Here is a 21,375-nt window from a genome sequence, read left to right as displayed (position 1 = left end):
TCTAGCACTGATAGAGTTCAAGGTTGCAAGATTTCAGCAGTCATGAGGTTGCTGTGGATAGGGATTGAAGTCTGAAAGGAAGCTGAAGTCTCAGTACAGGATGAATACTCAGAGACTCATGGAGAATAGAACATGACAATCTGTAGGTTTGTAAAGGAGGGATCCTTTTGAAATCTGCACCCAAGTTCTATTACTAGGAGACTGAATTCCAATATGGCATGCACCAGGCATGCTCACAGCAAATTGCAACAGTTGTCATGAAGGCTGTTGCTGTGACTCCCAACCAGTTTATAAATTCTTCTGCAATTTTGTCGATATCAATTTGTAATAGTATTAGGATATTGATAGCTTGTTATAAACTGTCCCACTGTTTATCAGATTAAAATTACCTACCTTACAGATCTCTTTTCAGTTGTAGCTTGTCATATAGAGGGACTAATTTTCACAGGTCAATGCAACTCTCTGTATATGTTGCCTAGATTCTGACCTTTTTTGTGCCTTGCTATGAAAACTTGCTTGGGACTCAGGTCCTTTTACATGCAGATTTTCCCTATATATTGTTAAAGCTTTTCCTTTGCTGCAGGAATAAAACACAGAGTCTCCCTATTTGGCTATTTCAGCTCCCAAGATTTAGCAATTTCACACCTAGCATTCACAAAACAAAGTAGTAACTAATTCTCAGAATGGCACAACTTGTAGAAGTAAAACATCTGAAGCTACCTAATGTTCAATGATAATGAAACAGGTAAGTGAAGTATAGCATAAATATAGGATGAAAATCATCAGTAAGAAGAATCAGACAAAACTTTGTTTAATAAGGATAGACCTAGAAAGCAAAATAAACAGTATAAAAAGAAGGCTGTAGAATGTACAGTATTGTATTGTACATAAAGAAAAAATGAAATTACATACACCAACCTGTATTTTGCATATGTACAAATTATATATAAAGTATATAATTTAAAACAGAAACATGTATTGATACATACCAAATTAATGATAGTATTTACCTCTAACAAAGAAGAGATAAAAGAGAATTGGGAAACAGAACACAGGGGCTTTAAATTCATCTGTAGTATATTCTCTTTTCTTTAAAACACATATTACTATTCACCTGGAATAGAAGATGCATGGGTACACTAAATTTCCTTTCAATTTTTCTACACTTAAAATTTCTTCAGGATGGCAGAATAGCTAACCTAGGAGCATGCCTTGTCTGCCATGTTCATGACTCAGGTTCAAGCCTGCACACCACTAAACTGGGAGATGCTTTAGTATTATGGTGCCTTTCCCTGTCCTTTTTTCACCCTATCTGAAAGGTTGTTCTGAAGTAGTGAAGTCCCACCACTAGCAAAACAAATACTGGCCCAAATTCTTCAAATTATTCAACAAATTAAATTAGTAAAACTGCTAGTTTTATCAGGCCCCAATTACAGTTATGTTTAGTAAAGATATATTGCATAACCTGAACCTAACACAAATCCTTTATTTTTACTTCTAACAGTGGGTTTATATTCAGAGAAAATAAAGACAAATAAAACTTAATTGACACTAAGTTAATAGTAACTATTTTAAAAATATTTTATTTCTTTTTCTTTTTTTTTTTCTCTCTTTCTTTTACTGAAAGATACAGAGAAGAGGGCAGAGAGAGCACTACTCAGCTTTGGCTTATGGTGGTTTGAACCTGGGACCTTGGAGGCTCAGGCATGAGAGTGTCTTTGCATAACCATTATGCTGTCTCCCTAGCCCATTAACAGTAACTCTTACCATTCACTTGTCATATAGTGACTGAATAATTATTTTTCAGACTCAAGGAATTCAAGTGTATTTTTCTATAATCATCACAATGGGCTCATAACATTTGCTAGCTAATCTAAATTTTTACTTTTTATCATATCACTATTGATTTTATGTATTAAATCACCATATATTCCAGAAATTTTAGAACAAATCAGTTAAAAAGAGGAAGCAAAGTTATCAGGAATTTAGGATAATGAATAATTTTTTCATTTTTTTTTTAATCAGAGTACTACTGAACTCTGGCTTATGAAGATTGAAGGTTAATGAAGATTGAAGGTTAATGAAGATTGAAGGTTAATGAAGATTGAACCTGGAAGCTCAGAGTTTTAGACATGAAAGTCTTTATTTACACAACTACATTGGTCCATAATTCTCCCTTTTAATAGTCAACTGAAACTTAATATTTGTATCAAATCACAAGAAAAACAAGTTTCTCATGTAAATATAAGAATATTTTAATTACTATTGCAATAAAACTTACCTTAATGTGCTATTAATCGCTCCTAGTTTATTAGCTTGCTCACAATCTTCTATTTCTTTGGTACTGTTTGCCACTTTCAAGTACTAAAAGGAAGTTCATAATAAGTAATTTTAGTACTAAGCATTTCCTCATTTCATGTCCTACTGGCAGAAGTCAATCTGCAAATGATGCTGTATACTAAATGTAGAGACATCCTATTATCAAAATGTCTAACATAAAAAATACAAACAAGGCACAAATTTCCACCTACTAAATAAGCAAATACATTAAAAAGATAATGATTCACACTGGGATGATGACAGTAATATAAACTGGGAACATCCTCCTGGAAACATAATTTGACAGCATATATTTAGTGCCATATCTAGTGCTTGCCAGGGGCAAACAATAGCACACCTGGTTACAATATGCAAGGACCTGGGTTCAAGCCCAAGTTACCACCTGCACAGGGAAAGCCTCACAAGCAGTGAAGCAGTGCTGCAGTATGCTTTCCTCTCCTTCTCTGTCCCCTTCCTTCTCATCTTTTGCCTCTCTCCCATAAAAAATATATAAATAAATTTCTAAATATATATATATATATATTTACACACCCATGAGCCATTATTTTATTTATTTATCACTGGGACTTCATCACTCCAGGCTGACTCTTTCAGATATAAGGGCAAAGACAGAAAAACTTCAAAACATCAGTTTCCTTCAGTGCAGTAGAGACTGGACTCAAACCTGAGTTGTACTATGACAAGGCAAGAACACTATGCAAGTGAGCTATCTTGCCAACCCTACCCTTGACTACTGAAGCTATACCCAGACTAACACAAAGACAAAGACAAACAAAACAAAATGTATAATCACTTTAGAAAGTTATGTGGTATTTTCTTGTTATGTTGAAATAAGCATAGCCTATGATCCAGTAATTCTTTTCCCCTTTTTTTCCCCCCTAGCACCAGGGCTTCATGAGTGATAGTAGTCCTAGTCAGGCCTTTTCATTCTTTTTATTTCAGATAATTAGAGAGAATGAAGAGATACCACAGCACCAGACCCTGGTGGGTGGAGCTTTCCATGATGCTCCTATGTAGTGCTGGGACTCAACTCTGGGTCCTCACACATGGAAGGTACAAAAAACTTCTTTCTTTTTTTTTTTTTTAATTTATTTACTTTCCCATTTGTTGCCCTTGTTGTTTAACATTGTTGTGGTTATTGATGTTGTTTTTGTTGGATAGGACAGAGAGAAATGGAGAGAGGAGGGGAAGTCAGACAGGGGGAGAGAAAGAGACACTTGCAAACCTACTTAACCACTTGTGAAGCGACTCCCCTGCAGATGGGGAGCCAGGGCTTGAACCAGCCCTTGCACTTTGCGCCAAGTGCGTTTAACCCGCTGCGCCACCACCCGACTCCCAGTAAGCTTATTTCTTTTTTTCCTCCAGGGTTATTGCTGGGCTCGGTGCCTGCACCATGAATCCACCGCTCATGGAGGCCATTCCCCCCCCCCCTTTTTGTTGCCCTAGTTGTTGCAGCCTCGTTGCGGTTATTATTGCTTTGTTGTTGGATAGGACAGAGAGAAATGGAGAGAGGAGGGGAAGACAGAGAGAGAGGGGAGAGAAAGATAGACACCTGCAGACCTGCTTCACCGCCCGTGAAGCGACTCCCCTGCAGGTGGGGAGCCGGGGGCTTGAACCGGGATTCTTACGCCGGTCCCTGTGCTTTGCGCCACGTGCGCTTAACCCACTGCGCCACCGCCCGACTCCCTCAGTAAGCTTATTTCTAAGTATAGACTTAAAGAGTTTAGATGGAATTTTAACTGTCTTGTATAAACTGTTTTAGGTCTGAAACAACAAAAGAGAATGAGCAGAAACAAAAGAAAAAATGTCTACAGAAGCAGAGAGGATATAATTATTTTATTATGTAGTTCCAGCAGTAAACAATTAAAAGTAAATGGTTGCCTAAAAGACTGAAGGCAAAGTAAAATTGTGTCACTGTCATAAAAAAGATAATCTTCAATAAAGGAATCTTTTATACCGTTTAAAAGTGCTAGCCCTCAGGGCCAAAAGAGCTCACCGTGTAGATTACATACTACCATGCTCAGGGACCCAGACTCAAGTCCCCAGAATCACATGGGAATACCATGCGTGGCACCATGCAGAAGCTCTATGAGTGGTGGAGGAATACTATGGTGTCTCTCCATCCTTCTCTTTCTGTGTCTCTTTCTAACTAAAATTAAGAGGAGAAAAAGAAATCTGCTAGGAGCAGTGGAATTGTACAGACACTGCACCTGTGCAACAAGAGTTTTGCCTTCAAGATATCCTATCATTATCTAACCTAGAGAATATAATTCCATTTTGTAAATAAGAGACTGTATTATTTATTGAAACAGAAGACTGGAGAAATGAAAATGTCAAATGGCTGCTGATAGCTTTTATGACAGTGTAGGTACACTTTACAGTTCTTCTAGAGGTTCCAAAAAATACATCAAAATAGTTTAAAAGAAGCTATATAACTGAATTTTAAAAATAGATAAACTCTCGGGGAGTGGGGCAGTAATGCAGTGGGTTAAGCGCACATGGCGTGAAGCTCAAGGACCAGCGTAAGGATCCTGGTTCGAGCCCCCTGCTCCCCACCTGCAGGGGAGTCGCTTCACAAGCGGTGAAGCAAATCTGCAGGTATCTCTTTCTCTCCTCCTCTCTATCTTCCCCTCCCCTCTCCATTTCTCTCTGTCCTATCCAATAATGATGACATCAGTAATAACTACAACAATAAAACAATAAGGACAACAAAATAAAATATATATATACCCACTCTCTTTTTGCTATCAGAATTAGATAGGGTATTTTGGGTCTTGAGGCAAATTGTTTTCATTACCAACCAACTATATGATGGTTCTCTTTTGTAATGTCTGTCAAATAATACATGAAGACTTTCACTATGTAGTAGAAATAGTCAAGGAAGAAAAGCGACTTACTTTACTAGAACTTCCAGCTTTAATTCCAACAGGAATTTTACTCTTAAAAGAACAAGAAAAAAAAGATTAAGTGGTCTTTATAGTTTGAGATTTCTTCACAAATTGTAATGCTGTTGAGTTTACTCAAAGGACATTTATACATTTATTCACATCCAGTTTTCACAGTACTCTTGAGTTGAAACAGTTTTTGAAGAGCTATCCTAATTTAGTACAGAAAATTAAATGACATATACAAAATCAACTCTAAGAACTCTCAATATAATATGTAATATTTTATGAAGTTTTAGGTTTAAAAACCCAACAAAGGTGGGGGGCAGGTGGTAGCACAGTACCATGCACAGGACTGGGGTTCAAATCCCTGGTCTCCACCTAAAAGGGGAAAGCTTCACAAGTGGTGAAGTAGGGCTGTAGGTGTCTCTCTATGTCTTTCCCTCTTTATCTCCCTCTCCCTTCTCATTTTCTCTCTGTCTCTACCCAGTAATAAATGAAGATTTTAAAAAAATAACATGCTATTAAAAAAAAACAACTAAGTAATTTTCCCTAAGAGAGACAGAAAATTTTCAAAATTATTTGAAACATGCTATGAAATGTTGATTTGTGCTATAAACTGCTATCCAAAAAAAAAAAATCTAGGTAGTGCAATGGATAAAGTTGAGAAAGAAGATCAGAAAGGGAAACTAAAAGCAGGATCTGACTAAATTGAAAGTAGGGCACCAAAGTAAAAACCCTGTGGTGAGGGGGAGGATGGACATGCGGCTTCCTAGGCCGGCGGGGGGTCGGGGGGTGGGATGGGACACAATCTTTTGGTGGTGGGAATGGCATTTATGTACACACCTATTAAATTGTAGTCATATAAATCACTATTTAATTAATATGAGAGGGGGGAAAACTGATTGTATTTCTAACAAAGGGACTTTTCAAAGTTAACCCAATTACTAAATAATGTGATGTTAACAATAACTATCCATTGTCTTCTTGAACCCTAAGACAGCAGGAACCTCACATCTCCACAATACAGCCTAAATTTCCCCCAGTCCTGGGACCCTAGGGTAGGGCCTACTTTCCTGTATGCTTCTCCCAATTCTTATCAAATAATATTGCATCCGCTGATCACAACCTAATCAACACAACGAGTGCCACCCCAGCATGCTTCACTTCAGACTGTGTCCAGAGACTTCAGGTGTGGAATGACAACCCTTCAGCTTCATCACTCGGGTGAGACCTTTCCTTTCATAGTATTCTCTAACTCCATCCCAGGTGGTTCACGTCCTAACAAAGTCCCAAAACCTAGTTATAGACCAGGTTCCAGGAGATAGAGCATATGTTCACACGTATCCATAAACCAGGGCAAATATACACCTGAAAGAAGTAGTACACTAGAGTTCGCAGTGAGTACCCCCCAACACTTTATCTCCACTATTCCATCCTTTGGGTCCATGATTCTTCAACAATTTGTTTCGCTTTGTATGTTAACTCTCTTTTCAGCCCCCAGGTTCCAGATGCCATCAGAATGCTGGCCAGGCTTCCCTGGACTGAAGACCCCACCAATGAGTCCTGGAGCTCCGCTTCCCCAGAGACCCACCCTACTAGGGAAAGAGAGAGGCAGACTGGGAGTATGGACCGACCAGTCAACGCCCATGTTCAGTGGGGAAGCAATTACAGAAGCCAGACCTTCCACCTTCTGCAACCCACAATGACCCTGGGTCCATGCTCCCAGAGGGATAGAGAATGGGAAAGCTAATGGGGAGGGGACAGGATACAGAGACTGGGTGGCAGGAATTGTGTGGAGTTGTACCCCCCATCCTATGATTTTGTTAATGTCTCCTTTTTTAAATAAAAAAAAAAAATCTAGGTAGTTTTGGATTAATGTGGAAGACAAAAATAAATTTTTTGGACCATATGTTTAGCCCAGGGTGGAGTAAATATGGTATGTAGGTCCAAACTGTTTTCTACAAGCTAAAAATCAGTTTTACACCTTAGTAAATAATATATGAATTATAAAAATTAGCTTATCAAGCACAATTTTAAACACAAAATCTTAACTGAAAGAAGGTAATGAATGCCAGGCTGTCTCTCTATGGGTTAACCTGTTAGAAGCAAATCTCCTATACTTTGCGTGGTCTGGAAAGTGGTATCATATGTAGAGTGCCAGACTTGAACTTATGAGGTCCCAAGCTTGATCCCTAGCATTGTCTATGTCATAGAAATGCCCTGCTTTTCTCTTTCTTGTTAATACAATCTTTAAAAAATTTTTCATAAGTTGTCCGAAAAGTCATGACACAGTTTTGCATCTAATAGTACACTCTAATTTCATCTCAGGTAGTTCACTTTCTAACAAAGTCCCATAACCTAGATATACACCAGTTTCTATGAGAGAGAGCTTATGTGCACACGTATCCATAAACTACTGCAAAATATATACCTGAAAGCAGGACTACACTGGAGTTTGCAGTGAGTACCTCCCTAACACTTCCTCTCCACTATTCCAAGCTTGGGATCCATGATTGCTCAACAAATTGTTTGGCTTCATATGTTAACTCTCTTTTCAATCACCAGGTTCCAGATGCCACCAGGATGCTGGCTAGGCTTCCCTGGATTGAAGACCCCACCAATGTGTCCTGGAGCTCAGCTTCCCCAGAGTCACACCCTACTAGGGAAAGAGAGAGGCAGACTGGGGGTATGGACCGACCAGTCAACGCCCATGTTCAGCGGGGAAGCAATTACAGAAGCCAGACCTTCTACCTTCTGCAACCCTCAACGACCCTGGGTCCATGCTCCCAGAGGGATAGAGAATGGGAAAGCTACCATGGGAGGGGGTGGGTTATGGGGATTGGGTGGTGGGAATTGTGTGGAGTTGTACCCCTCCTACCTTATGCTTTTGTTCACTAATCCTTTCTTAAATAAAAAATTTAAAAAAAAAAAACAACACAGAAAAATGTTATGACTTTTCTGACAGTCCAATAAATTTGGACCAAATACTCAGAATAAGTTAATTACCTGTCAAACTGATATTTTCCTAGCATGTGAACATGCAACCAAACTAGCTTAGACTTTGTAAGAACTATGGTGATTTTCAGAAGGGATGGGGCACAAAACTTGGATAATAGATCTGTGACTTACAAACATACATACTTACACAGTTGTCAAACTATCCCCAGAAAATCTTGTCAATTTGTAAACCATAATTAATTCACTAGTAATAAATTATTTCAAATAAAAATTTCCTAGTCAATAAAATGCGACTGCTGCCAATATTTGGTTATGTCTAGCAAGACAAAAGGTGGAATATAAAACTCAAGTCAAATATATCAGAATTTTAAGTCACACAGAATTTAAAATATGTAATAAGTACTAACCAAAACACTTTCCAACTTCTTATACTCTATAATACTATTGTACAATGTGCTTAAAAAGAAACAAATCTGGTATTAATTGTAGTTATGCATGCAAATCTTAATACAAACACTGACTCTCACAAATAAATTAACTTTCAAATTTAAGAATAACAATTAAAACTATCATGACAAGTTTGGATTCTACATGAAATGCCTACTGAATTTCCTCCTGAGAGAAATATAAAATATCATTTTATTACTTAAAAGGAGCTCATTTTCATAACACTGCAATCTGTAATAGCCTGAACTTGAAAGCAATCGAGATGCCCAATGACAGATGAGTGGATAAGAAAGTCACAGGATAAGAAAGTCATCGGAATATAGCTACAGTAGACTTGCGAGCTTTTTCCAACATGAAGACCCCAAATTTCATCTGCTATACTCTTAGTTATAGGTTCCTGATTATTTATTCTCTTTATATCTTAGTGGTTTTGGCCACCAAACTGCGTATGCTACCATGAGGCCAAACTGACTTCCCCAGACAGATGACCTCACCAATATGTCCTAGAACCCCAGCTCCCCAGATAGAAACAGGCTGGGAGTGTGGATCAATGCCCATGTCCAGCAAGCAGAGAAGCAATTACAGAAGCCAGACCTTCCACCTTCTATTCCCCATAAAAATCTTTTTTTTAAACTTTTATTTATAAAATGGAAATATTGACAAGACCATAGGATAAGAGGGGTACAATTCCACACAATTCCCACCACCAGAACTCTGTATACAATCTCCTCCCTTGATAGCTTTCCTATTTTTTATCCCTGTGGGAGTATAGACCCAGGATCATTATGGGGTGCAGAAGGTGAAAGGTCTGGCATCTGTAATCTTCCCAGCTGAAGATGGGCATTGGCAAGTCGATCTTTTGTCTATACTTCCATAGGGATAAAGAATAGGTAAGCTTTCAATGGGGGGGTGGGATACAGAACTCTGGTAGTGGAAATTATATGTAACTGTACTCCTCTTATCCCACTATTGATCATTATTAAATCACTAATAAAATAAAAGTTGTGAAATACATATATATAATACATATATACATATATAATATATATTATATACAACATATAATATATATAGTACATATGTATATATATATAAAACTTAGCTGTTAAAAATGATAGTCATCTCCTTTCTAGCTTTCAATGGAACTGTGCTTTGAATTATTAATGCCCCCATAAGGTGGAAAAAAAAAAAAAAGACAAAGGATTAAACTCCAAAGAAGATACCCATGTGAAAAATAAGCACTTGAAACCAACCATTATGGAAATATGGATCAAAACCAAAATGAAATATTCTTTAGAAGGATAGTTTAAATTTTAAAAAATAACCTTAATAAAGAGTGTTTTTTAAAAAATCTGGAAAACACCAGAGGAAGTCAGGCACTATTTTGCTTATCTGAAAGAGAAAAAGAAGGGTGCTCAGAAGTAGTAATAGGCATAGGTATGACTTAGAAAGAAAATGAAGACCAGAGAAGTAAATAAAAATGGGCATATATAAAAACACATACACATTCTCTCTCTCTCTCTCTCTCTCTCTCTCTCTCTCTCTCTCTCTCTCACACACACACACACACACACATCTAGATCTAGAGTCATGCCATATCTGTGACCTGGGGAGAAGTATTGCAGTTTCTCCAGGAGGGGAGACAGGGACTCAAAACTCTGGTGTTGGGAATAGTGTGGAATTATACCCCCACTATCTTATAGTCTTGTTAATCACTAACAATTTTTTTTAAAAGAGCACTGCTAAGTGCATATGGAAATTTGAACTACCACAAATTACTTCTAGGAATATAAAATTGCATAGCCTGTTCCTCATAAAAATAAAATATTTTTTAAAAAGTGAATGTGATGGCATATAAATCATGTCTCACTTAAGTTACACAAAGCTAAATAAATGAAAGCTGTGAGCTAAAAAAACACAATAAATAACTCTTAAAATATGAAAACTATGGTGGTTAAAAGGGAAAGGGTTAGAGAGATGAGAGGAGTGGGTGAAGCAGGTTCTCTTGGTAGTGTGATGGCACTAGAATTATGGTGGTAGGTGTGACAGTCATGCACACATAGAGATGTGAAGTTGTATTGAAACCAATGGTAAGTCGAGAAAATATGGTTTACAAAAAGTCTCTTCCAATTCATTTTTGTGGGAAGAATAAGCAGTAACCAAAACACTCCAACTTCTTATGCTCCATAATTACTATCGTATAATGTGCTTAAAAAGAAACAAACCTTCAATAACTGGGGGAGAGCTAAGAGCATCTGAATCTGATGACAAGTACTAAATCCAAAAATATCAGCCTAAAATAGAATTCGTGCTTTAAGTGTGGGGGGGGGGGGGGGAGAAAAAGAAAGAAAAAGGAAATTTGGGGGCCAGGTGGTGGTGCCCCTGGTTAAGCACACACATTGACAGTGTTCAAAGACCCAGGTTCAAGCCCCTAGCTCTCCACCTGCATGGGGGAAAGCTTCCTAAGTGGTGAAGCAGGGCTGCAGGTGTCTTTCTGTCTCTTTCCCTCTCTATCTCCCCCTCCCTCCCCAATTTCTCTCTGTCTCTATCCAATAAGAGACTTTAAAAAATTTAGAAAAAGAAAATTTCTACCTATTTTAAAAATTAATTTTACCTCTGGACAAGGCTCCACATGACAATCTTTTATTGAGCAGTGGCCATCTTCTGCCCAGAAAGGACATGGTCGTTTCAAATTAACCTTGAAAGAAAAAATGAACTGACATTAGTAAATGCATGATATAGTCCTGGGATGTTATATATCATTGTACCACCACCACCACCAACAACAACAACACCACCACTGCAGTGAAGGAGAGAAAGCTTCCTATCGATACTGTGTTACCTATGTTTAGAGTTCAGAATAAAAAAAAAATGACTGCAATCATTTAGACATCCAGATATAATAATAAAAAATAAATGCCTTCTATACATCCAAGCCACTTCAAAATGGAAATGAGTTTCAAGTATATCGCTCATTTGAGGAACCAGGAAAGCATTACTGGACTACTTTAATTTTACCTCTCATTCAGATGAAAGATGTGTACTGAGGGGCCTGGTGATGGCAAGCCCAGTTGAGCATGCTGGTTACCATGTGCAAAGACTCGGGTTAAAACGCCCAGTAGGTGAAGCAGTGCTACAAGTATCTCTCACTTTCTCTCTCCCCCTCTTGGTTTCCCCCTTCCATCTGGATTTGTCTCTATCCCATAAATAAATAAAATGTTTCTTTAAAAGATGAGTACATTCAGCTATTAAAAATCATGATTTCACCTTCTTCACCCCATCTTAGATGGAGTTTGAAGAAATTATGGTAAGTGAGATAAGTCAGAAACAGAAGGATAAATATGAGATAATCTTACTCACAGGCAGAAGTTGAAAAACAAGATCAGAATGGAAAAAACTAAGCAGAACTTGGACTGGAGTTGGTGTATTGCACCAAAGCAAAAGACTCTGGGGTGGGGTTGAGGGGGGAGGGTTCAGGTCCTCGAATATGATGGCAGAGGACCTAGTGGGGGTTGTACTGTTATATGGAAAACTGGAAAATGCTATGCACGTACAAACTATTGTATTTACTGTTGCCTGTAAAATATTAGTCCCCCAATAAAAAACTTTTAAAAAAAGAAAAGAACTATGCAGCTATCAAGAACAATGAACCCACCTTCTCTGACCCATCTTGGACAGAGCTAGAAGGAATTATGTTAAGTGAACTAAGCCAGAAAGATAAAGATGAGTATGGGATGATCCCACTCATCAACAGAAGTTGAGTAAGCAAGGACCGGCATAAGGAGCCCGGTTCGAACCCCGGCTCCCCACCTGCAGGGGAGTTGCTTCACAGGCGGTGAAGCAGGTCTGCAGGTGTCTGTCTTTCTCTCCTCCTCTCTGTCTTCCCCTCCTCTCTCCATTTCTCTCTGTCCTATCCAACGACAACAACAATAATAACTACAACAATAAAAACAACAAGGGCAACAAAAGGGAATAAATTAAATAAATATAAAAAAAATTAAAAAAAAAAAAAAAAGAAGTTGAGTAAGAAGATCTGAAAGGGAAACTAAAAGCAGGACCTGATCAAATTGTAAGTAGGGCACCAAAGTAAAAACCCTGTGGTGAGGGGTAGACATGCAGCTTCCTGGGCCAGTGGGAGTGGGCGGGAGGGATGGGTCACAGTCTTTTGGTGGTGGGAATGGTGTTTATGTACACTCCTAGCAAAATGTAGACATATAAATCAGTAGTTAATTAATATGAGAGGGGAAAATTAATTGTATGTCTCAAAGTTTTTCAAAACACAAACTGAATCTTTTTAATATATAGGCTGTGTATTTGATATGCGGACTCTCTCAAAAGCCTAGACCAAGTAGATTAGAAGCATCCAATAGCACAGCTATATACAAGATACTGGATACTGTACAGCAAACCATAACAAAAGGACTTTTCAAAGTTAACCCAATTACCAAATAATGTGATGATAACATTAACTATCGATTGTCTTTTGGAACCCTAAGACAGCAGGAACCTCACATCTCCACTATAGAGCCCCTACTTCCCCCAGTCCTGGAACCCTTGGATAGGGCCCACTTTCCTGTATGCCTCTCCCAATCCATACCAAATAATATTGTATCCGCCGATCACAACCTAACCAACGCAACGATTGCCACCTCAACATGCTTCACCTCAGACTGTGTCCAGAGACTTCACGTGTGGAATGACAACCCTTCAGCTTCATTACTCGGGTGAGACCTTTCCTTTTATAGTACACTCTAATTTCATCTCAGGTGGTTCACTTTCTAGCAAAGTCCCATAACCTAGATATACACCAGTTTCTGTGAGAGAGAGCTATGTTCACACATATCCATAAACTACTACAAAATATATACCTGAAAGCAGAAGTACACTAGAGTTTGCAGCGAGTACCTCCCTAACACTTGCTCTCCACTATTCCAAGCTTTGGGCCCATGAATGCTCAACAATTTGTTTGGCCTCATATGTTAACTCTCTTTTCAATCACCAGGTTCCAGATGCCACCAGGATGCTGGCCAGGCTTCCCTGGATTGAAGACCCCACCAATGTGTCCTGGAGCTCAGCTTCCCCAGAGACACACCCTACTAGGGAAAGAGAGGCAGACTGGGAGTATGGACTGACCAGTCAATGCCCATGTTCAGCGGGGAAGCAATTAGAGAAGCCAGACCTTCTACCTTCTGCAACCCTCAATGACCCTGGGTCCATGCTCCCAGAGGGATAGAGAATGGGAAAGCTATCAGGGGAGGGGGTGGGATATGGATATTGGGTGGTGGGAATTGTGTGGAGTTGTACCCCTCCTACCTTATGGTTTTGTTAATTATTCCTTTCTTAAATAAAATAAAAAATAAAAAAAAAGAAAAGAAAAAAGTATGAGTACATTTTATTACCTAGGTATTTTCTTGTCCCCTGAAATTTAGAGTCTACTGGAAGGAAAACAAATTATGTATTTATATGTTTATTTAAATATGAATTGTGTCAAAATCTGTGAAGGAAAAATCCAAAGTTTTATGAGAGAAAGTAATAGGGCTAGTGAGCTTTTGAGGAGGTAATATTTTAAGATGAATAAAAGTTGGAGGAAGAATGCATTCTGATAAGGAGATAGAACTTAAGATAGTCCGGGAATTAAAAAGACTACTTTAGCTGACTTTTAATGTGGCAGAGGGAGAATGACAGGCAGGGAATGAGGGTAGAAACTGGCAAGGAACATCAAATGTAGGACATTTTAATCATAATGAAAACTCTGGGTTTTCATATTCTAAATATAATGGGAAGGCAATAACTCAGTAGAATTTCCAAATGGGTCACCCAGGTTCCAAAACAAAGTTTTATTGTTTTTTCCCCCCTTTTTAAAATCTCCCTCAAATTATCCACTTCTCTCCTAGTATTCCTCTCCCTCTATCATCAATTATTCAATTAATTACCTTTTTAAAGCACAATTCAGGCCATTTTAATCCATATTCAGAACTTTCCTGTGTCTTCTCATCATGTTTAGAGTATATACAAATTCCTCATGAAATTCCACAAGGAACTCCACCATTTGCCCTCTTAACCATTTTACACTGTTCCTCTAACAATGAACTCTTTCTGCAGAAGCCATATATATATTAGATTCTGTCTCAGGGCTTCTATAGTTGCTCTTTTGTTCACTTTCATTTTGTCATTGTGGGGTCTCAATGCTCCATTCTATTTTTTTTTTTTCAAACAGAAAGAAAGATGCAGAGTTGAGGGGGAAGAGAGGGAAAGATACCTCAAAACTGAAACCCTCCTGTGTGGTGGGGGCAAGGCTTGAACCTGGGTTGCACTGAATCTTGACAGCTCCAGACACCTCAAACAGGCATACATCCAAAACTGTGCTTCTTTCTAGTAATTCTTGCCTTCAGTAAACAGCAACTCCAGTATTCTAATTCTTCAGGTCAAAATTTTGATATTATCCTTGATTCCCGTCTCTCTCCTCTCACATACAATACCACTGAAGTCCAGGTCTGCTCAAAACCCAGGTCCTATAATAACAAAGAATGCCTCACAGTCTGACTCCCCTGCTTGCTGCCCCCAATCCTTAAATGCAAGAGGTACAGTGTGGAATATCAAGAGTCTTTGCTGTTGCCATTTCCTCTGCCTAGAATTCTTTCATGTATACATGTAACGTGCTTTCTTATCCCTTTAGATCTCCTTCAATATCCCATCTTCTCATTTGTTATTTTAGATTGCTCGATTTTAGGCTATTATATTATCAAGAAATGGACAACTAACACACCACACTAGGGGTGGGGACAGGTGAGATAGCATAATGGTTAAGCAAACAACATTAATGCCTGAGGCTCCAAGGTCCCAGGTTCAGTCCTCCACACCACCATAAACCAGAGCTAATCAGTGCTGTAATTAAAAAAAAAAAAAAAAACAGCACAGGTAGTGAACTGCGAGTGACACTATACCATACTCTTCAGATCATCACTCTGGAATAAAGGGTTTATTACTCTGGATTCCTTCAATGTGACACTCAACTTCAGTTGAAGAGAACTCCCATACAATATCCTTACGATGGCCTTCATGTAGGGATGGCTGATGTAGAGATAGGAAGGCCTGCATAGATCTTTCAAGTGGAGACAGCTCTGGAGGTTGACTTCATCTTAAAAATTCCCTACCTAGTGTTGGGAGATAGATCACCCAGTGGGGTGCATATGTTCCCATGCACAAGGACCTGGGTCTGAGTCCCTGGCCACCACATGGGAGCACCTGCCTGAGGGAAGCTCCACAAGTGGTGGAATGGTGCTGTGGTGTGTCTCCTCTTTCTCTCTCTGTATTCCATCTTTTATTAAAAAAAAAAAAAAAAAAGTCCACTATGAGTGGTGGGATCAGTCATGCATGAAGTTCTAGTGGAAACCCTAGTGGTAATAAATAAATTAATAATAAATCTGATAGGCTAGAGGTTTCCAGTGAGGCTGCAGGATTGCTTTGCCCAATACTGCAAGTCTCTATTTTCTTTCTCTAAATCGTTAGTTCCAAGAGTAGTCCCTAATTAACTTCTTGTACACTAATTAGTATCTCAGACTCAGCTTCTCAGGGAATTAAAACCTGTGACAACTTGTCCAGCTCCAGGAAAAAAAAAAAAAAAGCCGGTTGGCATTTCTATTAGAATTACAATGGAGAGTCAAAATGTTCACGCTACTAAAAACATCTTTCTGCTCAATTCTACTTTTCTTTCTTCTTGAAGTGTTTTGAAGATTTCTTTAGGTTCTACACATTTCTTGATATATCAATTCCTAGGTATTTAATTTTCAGTATTAATGCAAACAGATATTTCATTTGTTTTAAATGTTCAACATTGTTACCTTTTGTATTTATGTGGATGTTGATTTTTGTTTTTAAGCTTACTGCTGGCTATTTTAATGAATTTTTTATCTATAGTTTTTTTTTTCATTTTCTAGGCATATATTGTCTTTTATAAATGGGGATGTTTTCACTTATTCTTTTAATTTTTTACTTCTCTAGTTATTATTTATTTGGCTATCACAAAGTCAAATATAATGATTATATAATATAATCACAAAGTCAAATATAAGTCAAATATAATAGTTATTATTTATTTGGCTATCACAAAGTCAAATATAATGTCAAGTATAATGTCATATATATACAAAGTCAAATATAAAGTCAAATATAAAACAATAAAGCAAATAGTGGGTTATCTACATCTTAGTTTCTTACCCAGTGGAGAATTCCTCTTAATTTTCCCCAAAGTAAGATGCTGGTGATGCTAATGTGAGTACGGAAACAGTTATATGTATGTGTGTTTATCTCTATATGTAATTTTTAAATTATATTTATCTATTTATTGGGTAGAAGCAGCCAGAAATCAAGAGGAAAGGGGGTGATAGAGAAGGAGAGAGACAGAAGAGACACCTGTGTCCCTGCTTCACCGCTCGCAAAGCTTTCCCCCTGCAGGTGGGGATCAGGGGCTAGAACCTGAATCCTCCAGGTGCACCACCAGCCAGACCCTTGAAACAGTTATACTAAGGATGTCCCATCATCCTCATTTCATTAAATTAAAAACGCAGTACTCTATGTTGAATTTTTTAAAGACTATTTGTTTTGCCATTAGGGTAATCACTGAGGTTCTGTACCTGCACAAGCCCACTGCTCCCAACAAACTCTTCTGCCAACCCCCTGCACCATGTTTGGATAAATGGTGAGAGCCCCCCCCAAAAAAAAAGAGAGAGAGAGAGAGAAAAGAAAGAGGGCAGGGCGAGGGGAAGGAGAAGGAGAGACAATGCAGCACTGTTTCATCATTCATGAAGCTACCCTTTTGCATGGTGCTCCATGTGGTAGTCGGAGAATCAAACTTGGAGGCAAAGGATACAGCACTGTTCAGTTCTGGCATATGGGGGTATCGGGGATGGGGGTCTAAGGTATGCAAGTCCTGTTTTCTATCTAAAGCTGAGCTAGCTACATTTTTCTGTTTTTTGTTGGGGGCTTGCACATGAGAGATTTCACTGCTCCAGGCTGCCTTTTCATTCAGCTAGAGACAGAGAAGAGACACATCACAAACCAGAACTTTCTCTAGTTCCATAGTACCTCATATGTGCCACTGGATCTCACACCAGGGTTGTGCATGAAAAAGCACAAATCCTACATAGTAAGCTCTTTGATTCCCTTGCTGAATTACCCTTATTCTTACATTGGTTATGATATATTTTTGGTAATATTCCTAAAACTCAGTCATGCTTGATTTCCCTTGGACCCTCACACCTGAGGTTCAATTCTTCAAAAGAGTTAGTTGATGTCAGCTTTTATATATGTCTCTAGTTTGATCATGTTCATCTCTTCTAACTATTCCCCTAATTCAGGTTCATATCACTTTTCATCTGTATCACTGCAATGACCTTCTAAATAGTTTCTCTTATTTCTTGTCTCACACCCTTATAATCTATTTTGTAAAATTCCCTCTATGTAGCTGAGCACACTTAGAATAAAATCTGATATCTTTATGTGATTAATAAATCCCTCTAATTTTTTAATATTGTCCCTATCTAATTCTCCAACTTTCCCTCATTCATTCCCTCCAGTTATATTGACTGTCTTATTTCTCAAGATGCTCTAAAGTCAAGACCCTTATATTTGCAGTTAGAGAACTTCCCTGTAGCACTTTCTGTAGGTCTTCCCATGGCTTAAGCCTTTCATATTAATGTAAATCTTTGCTCAAATGATATAGCATAAATCCCTTACTTTCCTTTTTACATTTTTTTATTATCTTTATTTATTTATTGTGTAGGGATAGCCAGAAATCTAGAGGGAATAGGGAGATAGACAGTGAAGGAGAAAGAGAGATACCTGCAGCACTGCTTCACCACTTATGGGGGCTTGAACCCAGGTCCTCTTGCACACTGTACCGTGAACTCACCCAGGTATGCCACCACCTGGCCCATTCCCTTACTTTCATGACTGCTTCTTTAAAATATGGCCATCTATCTTTCCTGCCAACATTACTATCTACCTCCTACTTTAATTTTTCTTTATAGTACTTACCTTAAAACCATATAAAATTTATTTTATTCTTTACTGGTTTACTGTTTGTCTCCATGAAGAATAAAAGCTTCATGGAGTCAGTCTTTTGTCTTATTGTATGCACATATTCTACAATATAACCTTACTATAAAGTAACAATTCAATAAATATTTGGTTAAAAAATGGAATGGATAGTATTAAAAGGTAAATTATAAATATCAGCTACAGTAGTTAACTGATAAATTGACAGTGGTAGACTTCTGCTTCCACCTATAATTCTTTGCTTTCTAAATTGTAAGTAGTATATGTATGTCTAAAATTAACCTTTACATTCATCTTCCTTTTCTGCCTCCATTGTCATGTAGAATTTACTAATGATGATTAAATTTCCTTTTTACTCCATACACAGGTTAACAGAACTAGAAGAAGTGTAGATACTATTCCTACCATAAATTTATAGTAACTAGATTTTCATGTTAACTTTCTTTGGGAGTAGGTATCAGTATACTCTCCCTACAAATGGAAAAATTTCACTGTATTGACTGGAACATTTTTAAATCACATACATATGAAAAATGAATTATATGTTGTCTAGCTAAGTACTACTTTTTTTGTTTGTTTTGTTCTATCCAACTTTCATCTTGCCTTCCCCTACAATACCCCTTAAATTCACATTGGCTCCCCTTTCCTGATATATTTATATAAAGTGTTTTCCACTCTTGTAGTCAAGGGGTCACACAACCCAATCTAGAAATCTGACTCTTATAAACTGCTGTAAAAATGTGGGGGAAATGGTTAATTGTAAAATATGGGTAGTATTGACCCAATTGGGCTTCAGTGTAAACATTATATGAGATATTTATTCAAGTATTTGAGTGCCTACTATTGGCTTGGCCTGTGGGATACAGAAATGGAATACACTATTATACCAAAAGAGAGGAATATAAGTAAGAATCATGATGTACTGAGTAGAGATATGATATGGATATTCTGTGAAGGATGATCCCTGATAGAATAAACACCCCTAGAGGGTCGGGTGGTAGCACAGCAGGCTAAGTGCACATGGCACAAAGCATAAGGACGGGAGTAAGGATCCTGGTTCAAGACCCCGGCTCCCCAACTGCATCTTTCCCTCCTCCTCTCTGTCTTCCCCTCCTCTCTCAATTTCTCTCTGTCCTATCCAACAACAACAACATCAATGGTAACAATAACAACAAATGGGAAAAAATGGCCTCCAGGAGCAGTGGATTCATGGTGCAGGTATTTTATTCAATTGGAATAAAATACAGAGTAGTGGTGTGATTACCTAACATGATTAAAAGAAAAACAAAAGAATAAATACGCCTTCCATCATACTAGACTGAACCCTTTGAAACTGGTAATATTCAACTACTGTGACCTATGAAAACAAAAATTTCATAAGGAGAAATCTAGTTATAGAAAAGAAGCAAGAGGAAGTCTAGTTGAGTGACTAGAACTTTGTACTTAAAAGCATGAGGGTCCAAGTTTGATCTCACTGAGCATTGCACGTGCCAGAATAATGCTCTGGGTTTTCTCTCTCAAGTTTTAAATAAATCTTTTTTAAAAAAGCAGCAAGATCCTTGGATAGGGCCCACTTTCCCGTATGCCTCTCCCAATCCATACCAAATAATATTGCATCCGCCGATCACAACCTAACCAACGCAATGATTGCCACCTCAACATGTTTCACCTCAGACTGTGTCCAGAGACTTCACGTGTGGAATGACAACCCTTCAGCTTCATTACTCGGGTGAGACCTTTCCTTTTATAGTACACTCTAATTTCATCTCAGGTGGTTCACTTTCTAACAAAGTCCCATAACCTAGATTTACACCAGTTTTTGTGAGAGAGAGCTTATGTTCACACGTATCCATAAACTACTACAAAATATATGCCTGAAAGCAGAAGTACACTAGAGTTTGCAATGAGTACCTCCCTAACACTTCCTCTCCACTATTCCAAGCTTTGGGTCCATGATTGCTCAACAATTTGTTTGGCTTCATATGTTAACTCTCTTTTCAATCACTAGGTTCCAGATGCCACCAGGATGCTGGCCAGGCTTCCCTGGATTGAAGACCCCACCAATGTGTCCTGGAGCTCAGCTTTCCCAGAGACACACCCTACTAGGGAAAGAGAGAGGCAGACTGGGAGTATGGACTGACCAGTCAATGCCCATGTTCAGCGGGGAAGCAATTACAGAAGCCAGACCTTCTACTTTCTGCAACCCTCAATGACCCTGGGTCCATGCTCCCAGAGAGATAGAGAATGGGAAAGCTATCAGGGGAGGGGGTGGGATATGGAGATTGGGTGGTGGGAATTGTGTGGAGTTGTACCCCTCCTACCCTATGGTTTTGTTAATCCTTTCTTAAATAAAGCTATTCTAATCAGACTTATTTATTTGAAAAATACCTATGTTTTAAAGCACAAATTGCTCTTTTAAATAAATTTATGGAATTTGCATTCCCAACAGATTTTGTTTAGAAGAAAAACAGTTACCTTCTGGGGATGTTTCTGGTGCTGATGGGGAATAGCTAACCAAATTTTTACTTCTCTGACTTACTATTATTCAATACAACTTTAAGTTGCCAAAATACTGGACTTTTCTGATACTGAAAAATTAAGTGCTAAGATAGATATACAGAATCAGGATGGAAAAGCCAAGTAAGATAGCTCAGTTGGAGAGTATGCTTAGTTTGCCATAGGCATG

The 21,375-nt window shown here is 38.3% G+C and overlaps 1 protein-coding gene across 1 annotated transcript in view; it reads right to left on the bottom strand.

Moving 5' to 3' along the window:
- The window catches only part of ERO1B (endoplasmic reticulum oxidoreductase 1 beta), an 81,467-nt gene that overhangs the window by 50,665 nt on the left and 9,427 nt on the right, over window positions 1-21,375 (bottom strand). The window contains exons 3-5 of the mRNA XM_060191943.1: window positions 11,248-11,331; window positions 5,238-5,279; window positions 2,282-2,364 (exon numbers count right to left, since the gene is read on the bottom strand). Coding sequence (XP_060047926.1) covers window positions 2,282-2,364; window positions 5,238-5,279; window positions 11,248-11,331 — 209 coding nt within the window. The remainder of the gene's footprint in view (window positions 1-2,281; window positions 2,365-5,237; window positions 5,280-11,247; window positions 11,332-21,375) is intronic.

Source organism: Erinaceus europaeus, chromosome 6, assembly GCF_950295315.1.
Source record: "Erinaceus europaeus chromosome 6, mEriEur2.1, whole genome shotgun sequence".
Taxonomy (NCBI): domain Eukaryota; kingdom Metazoa; phylum Chordata; class Mammalia; order Eulipotyphla; family Erinaceidae; genus Erinaceus; species Erinaceus europaeus.
Note: the sequence above shows the minus strand (reverse complement) of the source record. Positions and strands in the feature narration are given on the sequence as shown.